The 15,400-nt window shown below is 48.4% G+C and overlaps 1 protein-coding gene across 1 annotated transcript in view; it reads right to left on the minus strand.

Annotated features, from left to right (window-relative positions):
* Nucleotides 1-1,750: 1,750 nt before the first annotated feature.
* Nucleotides 1,751-15,400, minus strand: part of RRP12 (ribosomal RNA processing 12 homolog) — a 44,455-nt gene continuing 30,805 nt past the window's right edge. The window contains exons 27-34 of the mRNA XM_077258290.1: nt 15,102-15,260; nt 13,541-13,713; nt 6,385-6,489; nt 5,171-5,220; nt 4,918-4,993; nt 3,155-3,222; nt 2,917-2,999; nt 1,751-2,405 (exon numbers count right to left, since the gene is read on the minus strand). Of these exons, the coding sequence (XP_077114405.1) occupies nt 2,306-2,405; nt 2,917-2,999; nt 3,155-3,222; nt 4,918-4,993; nt 5,171-5,220; nt 6,385-6,489; nt 13,541-13,713; nt 15,102-15,260 (814 nt within the window). The 3' untranslated portion in view covers nt 1,751-2,305. The remainder of the gene's footprint in view (nt 2,406-2,916; nt 3,000-3,154; nt 3,223-4,917; nt 4,994-5,170; nt 5,221-6,384; nt 6,490-13,540; nt 13,714-15,101; nt 15,261-15,400) is intronic.

Here is a 15,400-nt window from a genome sequence, read left to right on the forward strand (position 1 = left end):
GCTCCAGTGAAAGCAGATCTGATGGAAGACTTCCGGGTGAAGTTCCCACTCACTTGAGGCATAACTCTGATGGCTGAATATGTCTGCCGCCCAGAGTTCTACTCCTGGGATATGTACTGCCGAGATCACCGAATGGTAGATCTCGGCCCATCAGAGAATGTGAGGTACCTCGGCCATGGCACCTGACGGTGGGTAGCTGCTAGATGATTGACGTATGGCACAGCCGTGGCATTATCCAATTGTATTCGGATGGGGTGACCCGCCCGAAGGCAGTGGACTTGCTGTAGGACTAGCCGTACCGTTCGGATCCCCAGAGCAATGATTGGGAGAAGACTGGCATTGGTAGTCACTAATAGCCATTGAACCGGGAGAAAGGCTCTGGATGAAGAAGGAGCTCAGACTACCCTCTGAAAGCCTGTTTGACTTGCTGAAAACGAGCAGAGTGAAGGAAACTGCTTCCATTGCCGTCACCATTTTTCCTTCGCACCCTCCTAGCAAATCGAATTGGATGAGGGGATGAGTGATCAAGTGCGCGAGCTCACTGATGAAGGGCCACTGCCTTGTCTCAAGGGAGAATTACCATCCTTCTGGAATAGTGCAGAATCATCCTCAAAAAGGATATCTACTGGGCTGGCAATGAGGAAAAACTTGTCTAAGTTTAGCTGCCAGCCCAGGTGAGAGAGGGTATCGCAAGTGATCTAGATGACTCAGCGCAGTCCTGGAAGAGCGGCTAGAAAGTAGACCAGATAGGGCAGGACGACCACGCCTCACCCTAGAGGAACATGACAGCAGCCAAGACCCTTGCGAACACTCTGGGTGCGGTAGCAAGGCCGAAAGGCAAGGTCGTGACTTGAAAATGCTGTTCGCGAATGGAAAAGCGAAGGGATTTTTGAAGAGGAGAAAAATAGGAATGTGAAGGTAGGCATCCCAAATGACGATGGATGCCAGAAACTCCACCTTTACAGCTGCCGATTTACAGCTACTAACCAGCCTGAGTACATGTGGGGGTTCCTTAGCAACCAGGCAACCCCCACATGTACTCAGCCTGGCTAATAGCCGTAAATCATTCAGCTGAGGCGATGAAAACTAAATCTCCGAACACTAAACAAATAGTCGGAGATCACCCGAGCGTGCTTGGGAAAACCCGAGCAACGAGTACATTCGCTCATCACTAGTTATATTGTATTATTTTTTTTAATGATTTTGGAAATGGAGGGGGTGAATTGAAACAAACATATTTAAACTTTTTTTTAACTTTTTGCTTTATATTTCCTCTACAGGACTTGGACCCGTGATCATTTGATTCCTTATACTAAATATTGCAATATACAACAAGAAAGTTTTATGAAAATCAGGCACAGGTTTGGTTTCATGGGAGCGGCAGGATCCTTTAACCCAGAGGGCAATTTCACCGGCGCTGCACCACTTATATCACGCTGCTAGCTCCAATTGCTGCTGTGGCAGATGTCGGCTGTATAACACATCCTATGGTGCGGGTTCACCTCCTCTGTCCTCCCCCACTGTACAGCCACACTAGGTTGAACTCTTGGGAAATAGACAACTTAATTAAGGTGGGCAGTGTCGTAGCAAATGACAGCACGATCATTATATTACTACACGTGAGAACTTTCATTTTTCGCACCAGATTTTACAACATAAAATGTATACATTGCAAAATAGATTTTAGGCCCGATGAGCCTGATGTACTTACTTTGTAAAGCCATGACAAAATAACTTTATAATCCTGACATTAAAATTAACATTTAACGAGTCCAGCGGTGGTCCAAGGGAAAACCCACAGGGGTCAGACTCCCATGATCATACATTTATCACATATGCAGTGGATACACAATATACAACCCCTCTGTCATGGTTTTATGCAGAAAAGATTAAGTCATTCAAGTGATAACCTGAATCCCCCCATTTTAGATAGACTGTCTACAAGCAGAGTGGTAATAGCTCATGTCACAGGTACTGCATATGGGTCCATTTCAGAACACATCGTACATTTTCCAAGGTTTTATTCAACACAACAAACATCACAGTCTGATTAAATACAAGAGAACGCATCCCTTGGAAATAACAATGGAAGCAGCTTCACTTCTCATGGTTCCTGCTCCTCAGGGGAGAGATGCCGATGCTTCTTACATTTTCCTGAGTAGTTATCACCACTCAGTCTGATAACCTCCAACATAAATGGTCTGTCCATGGGCAGAAGTTGGGCACACGGGGCACCGGATCTGCTATTACAGGCAGTAGACGGCACAGTCCATGCAGCGCTGTGAAGATGATGAGTGCGGTAATCTCACGCTCTCCTAGCGTTTTTCTTTTTCTTCCCACTCATGGCTCCTCTCTGTGCAGCTTTCACCAGTCCTTTGAATTGTCCTTGCATCTTCGCTTTTTTCCTGCAGAAAACAAAAATATCAGCGTTACAGCGACGAGTACATTATTATAACTGCTTCCAGATCAGCTATAAAAATATTAAACATTGGGGCGGTCCGCATATAACGATGCAAGTAATCTGTGGAGCACGAAGCCGGCTGTCAGACACAGCCAGACTTCCCATAGAAAAGGCCGAGATGGCTTATTGCGTTTAGGATCTTATAGATGGCAAAAAGTGTGAAATAAAATAAAATTTTGGGGGAGACCACACCTGTTTAATACGTTAATAGCCACGTCCCGCAAAAAAATAAAAAATTCTAAAATTTTTTTTAAAAAGCGCCAAATTTACTTGAATATTTCAAAGCTCTTAAAACCAAATGTCCAATTGTACGAAAAAGAAATGTGCCTATTTATGAATGGGTGTCAACAGCCAAGTTTTGAACAGGTTAAAACAGTCTCAGGATGACCTGTCAGCATGCTGGGACTTGTGGTTTTGCCAAATGTAAAGAGCCATTACATTGTGACATATCTTACCTGCGGTTGAGCTTGGACTTGTTTAGGGGTATGTAGGCGTATGGGTCATGTTTGCCTTTTTGCGTTATGTCACCTTTTCCTTTCTGGAAAGACAAAAAAAAAAATGTGAGAACTACTACTCCCATCCTGAACACTGAGCAATGACCACAGAACTATAAAGTTACAGTCAGCCACTGAGCATCGCTCATAAAGGGCTGAGGCGTTCACATCTATCAGCAGCTTTGTGTTCATGTTTTACCTTGGACTTGTAAGACACTCCGAACTCAGGTCTTTTGGAAACAGGTCTATGTATTCCCTTTCCTCCAGCTGTCAGGAGAAAAGAAACAGACATTACAATGGCTGACAATGAAATAAGATTGCACGACGACATTCGTGGCTGATAATTGCATTAGATGCACCCGCTAGACCATAAACCTGTAATGTAATGAAGGTCGGGGCCGAGAATGTTAAATCCTGAATGGCGCATCTACAGCAGGACTTGTGCTATCGGTGGGATCAGCCGAGCATGAAATTAAAGGTTTCCTGCAGTAAATGTATCCCGGCTAATGCCTACAATGGCAAGTCTTCCACATAACTGGCCTGCGATGTACGTCTGCCGGGAACTCAGGAGAAAATGTGAAAACTTAACCATCGAGAGAGGAGAAAAGAAGGCAATGGTGTCTATAATTGTAGTCTTCGACCTGTGACTGCCACACATTGTGAAGCTTCATCCCAGTAATGTCAGGAGCAGCGTGGAGCATAATTATACGAAAAATCCTAATCCATCAGTCACACTGATAGTCTGTGGCTGCCAGATCAGAGCCCTGCAAACCTCCTACCTGCTGGAAACCTGGACCAACTTATGAGACAAGTTGTTGGGGTCTCGGCAGGTAGTAGGAGGTTTCCAGGGTTCTGGCCTTGCAGCCACGGGACTTCAGATGTGGACGCTGGACCAGGGCCCTGCAAAAAGTCTTGCTAAATTCTATTTGGGATTTATGATTTTGCAACAAAAGCAGAACGGCAGGATGCGGACCAATATAGTGGTAAGTATTAAAAGCCTACCTAAGATCAGACATGTCCATATACAAGGAGAAATGGACACTGCAAACTTCTACACTCCCACTGGTCACCATCAATAAGACAACGGTCACAAATGTGACTAGCTGGTACACATCTGCATAGCATTTATTCATTTTTAATCCCAGTGAGCTGCACTTTGCAAAATGAACTGGTTCAGTAGTGGCCCTCTGTATGGCAATGAGTCTGTATGGTGGAAGAATGCAACAACATGCCTACAAACTATGGCCACTGCCGGTGTTCAGATGCTCCGTGCACTAAGCCTCTCTTACACTGATACATTGTAACAAAACAGAACATGGAAAAAAACCAAAACGTACAATGAGTTCTATTTTGCTAAGAATTGTCTAGACTGGCGAAAAATGTAGCACGTCCCCAGCTGTGAGAAGCATTAGGATTACAGGCAAGAAGACGTCAAGCAAAGATTTTGGATCTGGCTAGAAGCAGAAATATTGATCTCTTCCTTCAGTGCTGTGGAACACAATCTGCTCCAAATTTTTGAACAGAATGAATGGCAAAGCCCGAGATCACGATTTAGAGAGTTTTAGAAATACTATAAAGTTTCTTTTCAGACACAACATCACGCCGAATCATGGGTTGGGTCTGGTATTGCAACTCAGCCTTATGTCTCATGCACGGACTGGCCACAGGTCTCACAACAAAAGCATGACAACTCATTTCTAAAAGCAAGTCACACTCACTTCGGGAGAATGGCGGCCAGTCCGTGATCGGAGCAAGATCCATGGACGTCTGCATGTAGTCAATGGTGCTGAACTGCAATACCACATGCATAATGTCTTCGGAAAGAAAGTAGCCATGCTCTTCTAATGCCGGAACAAAACCCTTTACCTCAATCCTAAGAACATCCTGCTGCATTTACGCCCATGTCCCAGGAGAGCGCAGACATCTTTCAGATCTGTGCCCTTATTACTAGCTGTGCCTTACCTTTATATTGTGACGTCTTCTCTCCAGCCTCGTCATCATCGTTATCTTGCCGGAATCTCCTCTTCTGGGCTTTTTTCTGTAAAAAAACAAAAAAAGAAAAGTCAGCGAGTATTCCAGTATCACTGTACAATACCATCTGGTTTTCTACTGTTTTTGCTTACATGGCTCATATAAAAGCAGGACACATGATGGACTGGCACAAGGACATATCACTATGTACGCCCACCATAACATAATTGAACACAGAACTTACAGTGCGTAGTCCGACTTCTTGCATTAGATCTGCCATCTCTTCATCCACACCTGTCAATTAAGGTAAAATACTTTTTTAAGACATGGAGGGAGGAGGGGGGATGCAGCTGCAGGATCCCCCAGGGTGTGATACTCTGTGCTGTGACAAGGCATGATGTTATTTGATGGCACGTGTCTGACATCTCAGCAGAAATAGAGAGAGAATTGACATGTGTATATCCAAGGATCAGCAGAGTAAAGGGAAAAACACCCCCAATAGAATACTCATCACATTTAATATCTGCTGTGTACTACTACTAAATTAACATTAATTCTTTGCATTGTAATAATTACAATGTCACCTCAAGAAAATACATTTGGGCATTTTTTTTTTTTAGTATTGCAATGTGACCCGACTCTGGAAATTCGTCTCTTGCTTGGGGAGATCTCTGCATGTAATTGCTTGGCAGTTCAGCTCTTACAGACCATCTACCCATTCTGATCCATAGACAACTATGACTTCCATATACCTTCATAAGTCAAATTGGTACGCTTTCGTATTCAAGGGACAATGCCTTAAACCTAGGACCCAGGAGCCCTGCTTTGCCTTGTAGACACCGGTGGATCATGATATTGCTGCGTCCTATAAAAGCAATGGTAATGACCATTTTTCTATTCACTGCATAGCCCTTGCTGAGTGCTACATAGTCATCAAAAAAAGAAGACAGAAGTAGAAATAAACTACTTTAGTCGATGCTTTTAGAAGCACTACAGACTTCATCAGGAAGTTTGCCTTTAGTACATCGAAACACATTGACTAAAGAAAACACACTATTATCACTTGTCTGGATCTATTGTATTGGAAACCAGCAGTGTGGATCATCCACAAAATCCTCCCCATCTGTGTTTCCTCGGTCTGATAACCCGTTGGACCTGCAGAAGCCGGATCCATAGATCAATGAAATATTGTGTACACACAACTAAATCAGGTTAGCATAACCTTTTATAAACACTTATCTCCCTGAGGTAAGACCCTATTGCGCCATTTTCTCCTTCTAGCTATCCTAGCACATTTTTAATGGCAAGGGTCGTTATGAGGTTAATAGTAGGATCTCTGTCCCCTCCCTGCAAATCATTATTATTTACTAGCTATGAGCATATTATAGTCCACTGTCTAGTCTTGCAACTTCTCTTCCCCTCTTATATGTATCCAAATAACACAAGTGCTGCACTTACCTTTAGGCTTCTCCTCTTCAGCGTCGTCTTTGATAATCAGTCGGCCATCTGCAGTCACTTTGAAGTCGTGGCTCTTCTTTGAGCTCTTCAGCCCGGGTTTAGTGGCTGTGATGTGAAAAGAGGAAACAATACATAAATTATTCTGTGCACAGAGCTCAGAAAGGTTAACGCAGTCCAGGACTTTGATAAAGACTGATGATCGATCAGCGATGAATCACTCGGTGTAATTACATGACTACTCAACTTTTTAACTACATTATATCCATTGGTAAAAAAGGAACCTCTTCCAGACATTTGTCTTAAGTTTATAGGGACACCAAGTAGCTAACTTAGGCTACGTTCACATTTGCGGTCTGCGCCGCAGCGTCGCCGCATGCGTCATGAGCCCCTATATTTAACATGGGGGCGCATGGACATGCGTCGCACTTGCGTTTTGCGCCGCCCGCGTCCGGGCGCAGAGGACGCAGCAAGTTGCATTTTTGCTGCGTCCAAAATCAATGAAAAAAAGGACGCATGCGGCGCAAAACGCAGCGTTGTGCATGCGTTTTGCTGCGTTTTTGTTTGCGTTGTGCGTTGCGGCGCCGACGCTGTGGCGCACAACGCAAATGTGAACGTAGCCTTAGGGTATTAAAAAGGAGATTTTTGTGTACTCACCGTAAAATCTCTTTCTCTTAGCCTCTAATTGGGGGACACAGGACCATGGGTGTTATGCTGCTGTCCACTAGGAGGCGACACTATGCATAATCTGAAAAAGATTAACTGTGGCTCCTCCTGTGCAGTATACACCCCTGGACGGCATCAGCCTTCTCCAGTTTTGTGCAAAAGCAGTAGGAGGAACGTAACATGAATAACAATTATGCCTGTAAGAAGGCAACTATGTACGAGCTCAAGAAACAATATGAGAACTCAACAGTTACAACAGCCCGGAAAGGGCAACAGGGTGGGAGCTGTGTCCCCCAATTAGAGGCTAAGAGAAAGAGATTTTACGGTGAGTACACAAAAATCTCCTTTACTCTGTCGCCTCATTGGGGGACACAGGACCATGGGACGTCCTAAAGCAGTCCCTGGGTGGGAAGCAATGGACGAATATTGTGCAGACAGTCCCGTACACTTAGGGCACCGCCGCCTGCAGGACACGTCTACCCAGGCTCGCGTCCGCTGAGGACTGGGTATGAACCCTGTAGTGTTTAGTAAACGTGTGTAAGCTAGTCCAAGTGGCCGCCTTACACACTTGTTGTGCCGAAGCCTGGTGCCGAATGGCCCAGGAGGCCCCTACCGCCCGTGTAGAGTGTGCCGTAATACCGGCTGGAAGAGGAGAATTCTTAAGGCGATACGCCTCTTGTATGGTGGATTTGATCCACCTGGCAAGAGTAGCTTTGGAAGCTGGCATACCCTTGTGGCCGCCTTCCGGAAGGAGGAAAAGGGAATCAGACCTCCGGAAGGACGCAGTCCTAGACACGTATATACGCAAAGCCCTGACAAGGTCAAGCGTATGCAGAGCCTTCTCCACTCTATGAACCGGACAAAGGGATGGTAGTGAAATTTCCTCATTGAGGTGGAAGTCGGACACAACCTTCGGGAGGAAGGATGGGACCGTACGAAGAACTACCTTGTCCTGGTGAAATGCCAGGAAAGGCCGTCTGCAGGAGAGTGCTGTCAGTTCAGACACCCTGCGTAGCGAGGTGATTGCCACCAGGAAAACCACCTTCTGGGAAAGAAGGCGGAGCGGGACCTCCTTAAGAGGTTCGAAGGGTGGTTCCTGCAATGCTGTCAGGACCAGGTTGAGGTCCCACGTTTCTAGTGGTCGTCGGTAGGGGGGAACCAATCGGGAAACCCCCTGAAGGAAAGTCCTTACTTGCGGCTTGGTAGCAATGCGCTTTTGGAAAAGCACTGAGAGGGCTGACACCTGGCTCTTAAGCGAGCCCAATGACAGCCTGGCCTCCAGACCCGATTGGAGAAAACCAAGTACTTTGGGTATGGAATAAGGGAGTGGGATCTGGCCACGAGATTCGCACCAGGTAAAGAAAGCTTTCCAGGTACGGTAATAAATCTTGGCATAGGCTGGTTTCCGTGCTCTGATCATGGTTCCAATGACATCTGCCGAGAGCCCTGCCTGGGTTAGAACCCAGGTCTCAAGGGCCACGCCGTCAAATTGAGAGCCCCTGAGTTCTGGTGGTAGAACGGCCCTTGTGATAGAAGATCGTGGCGGTTGGGGAGACGCCAAGGGGCGTCTGCTGTGAGTTGTACGATGTCGGCGTACCATGTGCGTCTGGGCCAGTCCGGTGCAATGAGGATGGTTGGAACTCCCTCTTGTTTGATCTTCCTCACCACTCTGGATATCAGGGGGAGAGGTGGAAAAATGTACAGAAGCTGGAACTGGGTCCAGTCCTGAACCAGAGCGTCTGCTCCGAGCGACCGCGGATCGTGTGTTCTGGCAATGAAGTTGGAGACCTTGGCATTGAAATGGGATGCCATTAGGTCCACATCCGGGGTCCCCCAGCGGAGACAGATCTGTAGAAAAATTTCGGGATGGAGAGACCACTCTCCCGAGTCTATTCCTTGTCGGCTGAGGAAGTCTGCTTCCCAGTTGTCCACACCCGGAATGTGGACCGCCGAAAGAACCGACCCTGTGGCCTCCGCCCAGCGGAGGATATGTGACACTTCCCGCATCGCCTGGGTACTGCGGGTCCCCCCTTGATGATTCACATATGCCACAGCCGTGGCATTGTCCGACTGTATCCTGATGTGAGAGGCTGCCAGTAAGTGATGGAAGGCCCTCAATGCCAGTAGGATGGCACGAATTTCCAGGATGTTGATGGGCATGGTCGCTTCCGCTGGGGACCACTTGCCCTGTGCCCTGTGGTGTAGGTGCACCGCACCCCAACCCGTCAGGCTCGCGTCGGTGGTCAGGACCTTCCATTGACCTGAGAGAAAGGATTTCCCCTTTGCTAGCGAGGTTGGCTTGAGCCACCAGTGCAGGGACCTCCTGGTTGACGACGTTAGCTGGAACTCCCTGTCGAGAGAAAAGGGATTCCTGTCCCAGGACTTGAGAATGGCTAGTTGGAGAGGTCTGAGGTGAAACTGGGCAAATGGGACAGCTTCTATTGCCGCTGCCATCTTGCCGAGAACTCTCATGGCAAACCGGAGAGATCGAGGGGGTTTGCGGAGGAGGGTGCGAACTGCTAGTCGGAGAGCCAGTGCCTTGTCCTTGGGAAGGAGCACTAGACCCCTGGAGGTGTTGAATAACATTCCCAGGAAGGTCAGGGACTGACTCGGGGTTGGTGATGACTTTTGTAGTTTGATTAACCAGCCCATGCGACTGAGAGTATCGGTTGTGATTGAGACGCTGAGCTCGCAGTCCTTGAAGGTGGGAGCCTTGATGAGTAGATCGTCCAGGTATGGAACGACTACTATGCCTCTGGAGTGCAGGACGTCCATGGTGGCTGCCATGACCTTGGTGAACACTCTGGGAGCCGTGGCGAGTCCAAAGGGGAGAGCCACGAATTGGTAGTGGTCCTGGCCTATTGCGAACCTGAGAAACCTCTGATGGGCAGGTGCAATGGGTATATGCAGGTATGCGTCTTGTATGTCTATGGAGGCGGGATATTCTCCCTTCTCCATGGACGCAATGATGGACCGAAGGGACTCCATGCGGAAATGACGGACCCGTACATATTTGTTGAGCTGTTTTAGGTCTAGTATGGGCCGTACGCTGCCTCCTTTCTTGGGAACTACGAACAGATTGGAGTAGAACCCTCGGAAGCGGTCGGTCGTGGGTACCGGTACTATGACTCCTGATTGACAAAGCGAGGAGACCGCTTGGTGGTAGGCTCGAGCCTTGGCTGGCGGTTTTGGGGGGACAGAGATGAAGAACCGGTCCGGTGGGTTGGAGGTGAAGTCTATTTTGTATCTGGAAGACACTAGTTCCGTGACCCACCTGTCTTCTGTAATAGGCAGCCAGACTTGATGAAAGAGTAAAAGTCGGCCGCCTACTGGTGTGGTGTCTTCCGGAGTCCGTGAGTCATGAGGAGGAGAAGGTCTGAGATTTTCCTCCTCTGGGCTTAGACTGGCCTGCTTTTGACTGCCAGGTCTTGTCCGACCTTTGCGTCGATCGTGAGTTGTCCCTGCGTGGGGAACGGTTACGATTTTGTACTGGACGTGAGACGGACTAGCCGGAGGAATTCCGAAAGGATCGGAATCGAGTTTGGTTACGCTTCTTGTAAGTGCGTTTAGGTTTCAGTTGGGGAAGAGAAGTACTCTTACCCCCTGTGGCGTTGGATATCATAGTGTCCAACTGTTCACCGAAAAGTCTCCCACTGAGGTAGGGGAGGTGCGTGAGGGACTTCTTTGAGGCTGCGTCCGCTTTCCATTCCCGCAGCCAGAGGATACGCCGAATCGTGATGGCGTTTGATGCTATCCCCGCGACTCCCCTTGCTGAATCCAGAGCTGCATGGAGCATGTAATCTGCTACAACAGCAATTTGAACCGCTTGGTCCGACAGTTCAGGAGCGGATGCTTGGAAGGCTTGTAAATTGTTTGCCCAGGCCAGGATGGCCTTGGCAGCCCAAACTGAGGCGAACACGGGAGCCAGGGATGCCCCTGCTGCCTCGAAAATTGAACGAGCCATGCGTTCTACCTGCCGGTCTGCTGCGTCCCTTAGGGTTGAGCTATCTGGCAGTGAAAGGAGGGTCTGTGCTGCTAGCCTGGAGACTGGGGGATCCACTTCAGGTGGATCTGTCCATTCCTTGGTGTCCTTCTGTGGGAAGGGGTACCTCGCCTCCAGATATTTGCGATTAGCGAATTTTTTCTCAGGCTGTGAGAGCTGTTTTTTAAGGATCGCCTTAAACTCTGGGTGGTTAGAAAAAACCTTAGGCGGCTTCAGAGGTCCTTCAAAGGAAATCTGATGTTCTGGGGCCTCTGGTGGCGGATCAGAAATGTCCAGCACCCGATGGATGGATGATATTATGTCCTCAACTAGCGCTGTATTGCTAGGAGGGATTGGGATCAGGGACCCCTCCGTTTCTCTGTCTGAGTCAGAGACGCAGATGCCTTCCGAATCCTGTGTATCACTGAGGCGTCCCCTGCTGGGTGAGCTGGGGAGGAGGCCTTCTCTGGTTGGGGATTGCGGAGATCTGCATTGTCTGTCCCTGGAATGGGACGGTCTAGATGACCTGGAGCAACGGTGTCTCTCCCTAGAGGGGGATGACCGTGTGCTATGGGATGACGCAGATGGACTTAATCTATGGATCCGCTTGCGTCGTGACCTAGACGTGGATGTGCCAGGGTCATCTTGTTCCTGAGTCAAGCTCTCCCGTTGTTGGGTAACGGTCATAGCCGGGGCATGACCCTGCAGAGCCTGAAGCAATGTGGAAGTTAGGTTATCTATAGACTGCGTCATAGATTGCGATAACTGAGTAGCCCATTCCGGCGTGGCATTAGACACTGAGGCATTGGCAGGGGCTTCTTGAGGCTGTGACACAGTAGTTTGTATACAGTTCTGACAATGCGGGTACGTGCTACTACTGGGGAGAGCGGTCCCGCAGGCTGTGCAGAATGCATAATAGCAGTTCTGCCTGGTTCTCTTAGACCTTGAGCCCGGCATAGTGCACAGAGTGCAGAAGTGCTGCCAGCAGATGGACCTTACAGGGGTAGAGAACCTACAGGGGAGCCTTATAGGTAATATGGATTCACAGCTGAGTAAAGATAACCCAGCTGTGATCTTACCCCACCAGTGTACCCCTAGGTCCAGCGCCGAAAATCCACAGTCCTATGCCCCCCGGAGACTGGCTGCCTGGTCCTGGTCCTGCAGACCGGGAGATGCAGGGTTAATCTGCAGCCGAAAATGGCTGCAGAGACAGAGGAGAGAGGAGGAGAAGGGGGCGGAGAGCTGGAAAAAGGCGGCAAGGCTGTGTAAAAACATGCCCTTTCTGTCTCGATCCGCCCCTTGTATGACACTGTAGAGTGTCATATTTGTCATCCGGGGGGCGGGCCGGGGGACGGAGAGGAGGCTGCTGCTTCAGCTAGGCCGAAGCCGGGGCCTAAATTAGATGCCTGAGGCCCAGAAGGGCTCCAGGCCGGCGCGAAAGTCCGGGAGGGGGTCGGATCTGAACCGGACCCCTCCGGATTTGAAGGCAGGATGGCGGTGGGGCTATAAGCGGAAGGGGGAGCCCGGCTGGGGTCCCCCTGAGGCAGTATAGAGCTGGTGCTGCCGCAGAGACAGGGACGCAGGGAGCCCTGTGTCTGTATGTGCCATGCCTGCCTGCACTCCCCCCGGCCCCAACAGGAGCCCGCAGCTGGGCTGGGGTCCCTGGATGCAGGCGCAGTGTGCTGGCCCATTGCTGGGAGCTGTAGGATGCTGCCTGTACAGGCCCTACCTGAGGTGTCTCAACCTAATACCCCCAGAGGGGGATAGGGAGGGTGCTGTTGTCACACCTTCAGGGGGCTTTATCCTCGCCTCGACTTAACCCAGAAACCAAAAGGAATTGGGGAAGGAGGGGGGGTCTCGACTTCGAACCAGCACCCGAGGGACTGGGGAAGGAGCAAAATGGGGAATAGCCATCTCTACTTCAACTGGGCACCCCATAATAGGGGGCCGAGGAAGGAGCCATGCCGGGGGTCTCACAGGAGACCCTCTTTTCTTCATCTGTAATCCCGTCGGAAAACGGGAAACGGAGTAAAACGGAGTAAAAATCTTTAGGTGTGCCTCCTTTGCGACACTAAGCAAAAACTGGAGAAGGCTGATGCCGTCCAGGGGTGTATACTGCACAGGAGGAGCCACAGTTAATCTTTTTCAGATTATGCATAGTGTCGCCTCCTAGTGGACAGCAGCATAACACCCATGGTCCTGTGTCCCCCAATGAGGCGACAGAGTAAAAAAAAAATTATATAATGATTTTATATTGCCATAATGAGAAGATCCAGGAGGGTAAAAGTAACATGTAATTTATACCAAACAGTGAAAGCTGTAAAGATGAAAGATTGCAGAAGTGATAGATGAGAATATAAATATAAAAAATGAAAATCACCGCCCAAAATGACTGCGGGTAAAGGGTTAAGATGTGCCGGTTGTTCACAAACTTAGTTGGGTATTGTCTCATTTCGCAGGTAGAGAACGCAGCGATAACTGCCGACAGGTTATTCCCATTAGATAACGCACCTAGCACTCGCTGAGCAGCGTTCGGATCAAGGAAATTCAACGGCTCGTCTCCTACTCCTTCCTTCAGCCAGGCCTGGCTCATCTGCCGGACCTGTTTCTTCTGCTGCCTTGTCGGTTTCTCATCCTCTTCTCCTTCCTCATCCTCATCTGTATCTGCCAAGACGTCTTCTATGCTGAAAATAAAAATCACAGAAGAGAAGTTACAGCCTTTTAAGTTGCAGCGTAAAATCAAGAATTATTTGAATGCAAATATTTTGAGGTTTTCTTCCGCTCATTACACCTCCGTGATGCCAGAGCGCTGTACAGATCCGCATTAGATCTCTATGGAAATGCCTGCAGTCCCCATTATAGGGAAACTAGGAGCTTACATTCACGGGAGTCAGTCATCCCCAAATTCTAACTACTAAGCCACTTATACAGATAAATAGGAGACCATACCCTATAAAAATGAGTGGTTTAAAAACGGCTCAATATACAATTATACCTGCTCAATATGCATACTGAGCAGCTTGTCATTCCTTAAACGACAGCAACTCATTGCCTAAAATCTGCAGCTGCGATCACAATGTTATCTTCGGCTCCTGTCTGGAGCAAAAGAGCAGAGGCTGCAGACAGGAGCCATCAATTTGAGCATAAATAGGGTCACTTCTGGCTAAAATCGCTGGCTCCTGACTACAGCTGCCACTTTGTACTGTACTGCAGACAGGAGCCAAAGATTAGAGCCTCCTGTCTACGGCTGCCACTTGGTACTGTACTGCAGACAGGAGCCAAAGATTAGAGGCTCCTGTCTACGGCTGACACTTGGTACTGTACTGCCGACAGAAGCCAAAGTTTAGAAGCTACTGTCTACGACGGACACTTGGTACTGTACTACAGAGAGGAGCCAAAGATTAGAGGCTCCTTTCTACGGCTGCCACTTGGTACTGTACTGCAGACAGGAGCTAAAGTTTAGAAGCTTCTGTCTACGATGGACACTTGGTACTGTACTGCAGACAGGATCCAAAGTTTAGAAGCTTCTGTCTACGACGGACACTTGGTACTGTACTGCAGACAGGAGCCAAAGATTAGAGGCTCCTTTCTACAGCTGCCACTTGGTACTGTACTGCAGACAGGAGCCAAAGGTTAGAGGCTCCTGTCTACGGCTGCCACTTGGTACTGTACTGCAGACAGGAGCCAAAGATTAGAGGCCCCTGTCTATGGCTGCCATATGGTACTGTTCTGCAATCAGGAGCCAAAGATTAGAGCCATGACAATATCTGAGCACGGCTGCAAAGATCATGCAACGCCTGCTTGTGCATTGTTAGTCAAGATATGACAGTGCTCAGTATGTAGACGGAGGCTGCTTAACTGTACATTAAGCCTTTGGCCCCGCCAAGGGTACACTGTAGTATTCATGTCGTCACAGATGCTTTGTAAACGCCAGAATCGCCTGAGATGATTAGTTTTGATTCCGGGCATAAGAAGTTTGCAAGACCATCGCTTGGTAGCCATGGGCAACGTAACTGGATGCCAGGTCAGAGTCCTGTGAACATTTCTGCTCATTAATCCTTTTATTACTCACTCGTCACCCTTGTGCTTTGTACCCCCCTCGTCATCCTCATCACTGTCTGATGCCGCCTGTTTTAGTGCTTTTCGCTTCTTGTTTTTAGCCTCAGCCTTCCGGATGTTGACCAGGACTTTGTGATAATCCACCGGAAGCATGTCCTTCACTAAATCAAACCTGGAAGTACAAAAAAAAATGATCAGAATTGCATATAAAAACAAAAAAAAATTCTAAATCCTAATATACCATAAAACAACCAAACACTCAATAGAAAGTTGATAGTTTATAAATGTTCTCTCCCGTTCTCTGTCTCGGAG

Source organism: Ranitomeya variabilis, chromosome 4 (genome assembly GCF_051348905.1).
Source record: "Ranitomeya variabilis isolate aRanVar5 chromosome 4, aRanVar5.hap1, whole genome shotgun sequence".
NCBI lineage: Eukaryota > Metazoa > Chordata > Amphibia > Anura > Dendrobatidae > Ranitomeya > Ranitomeya variabilis.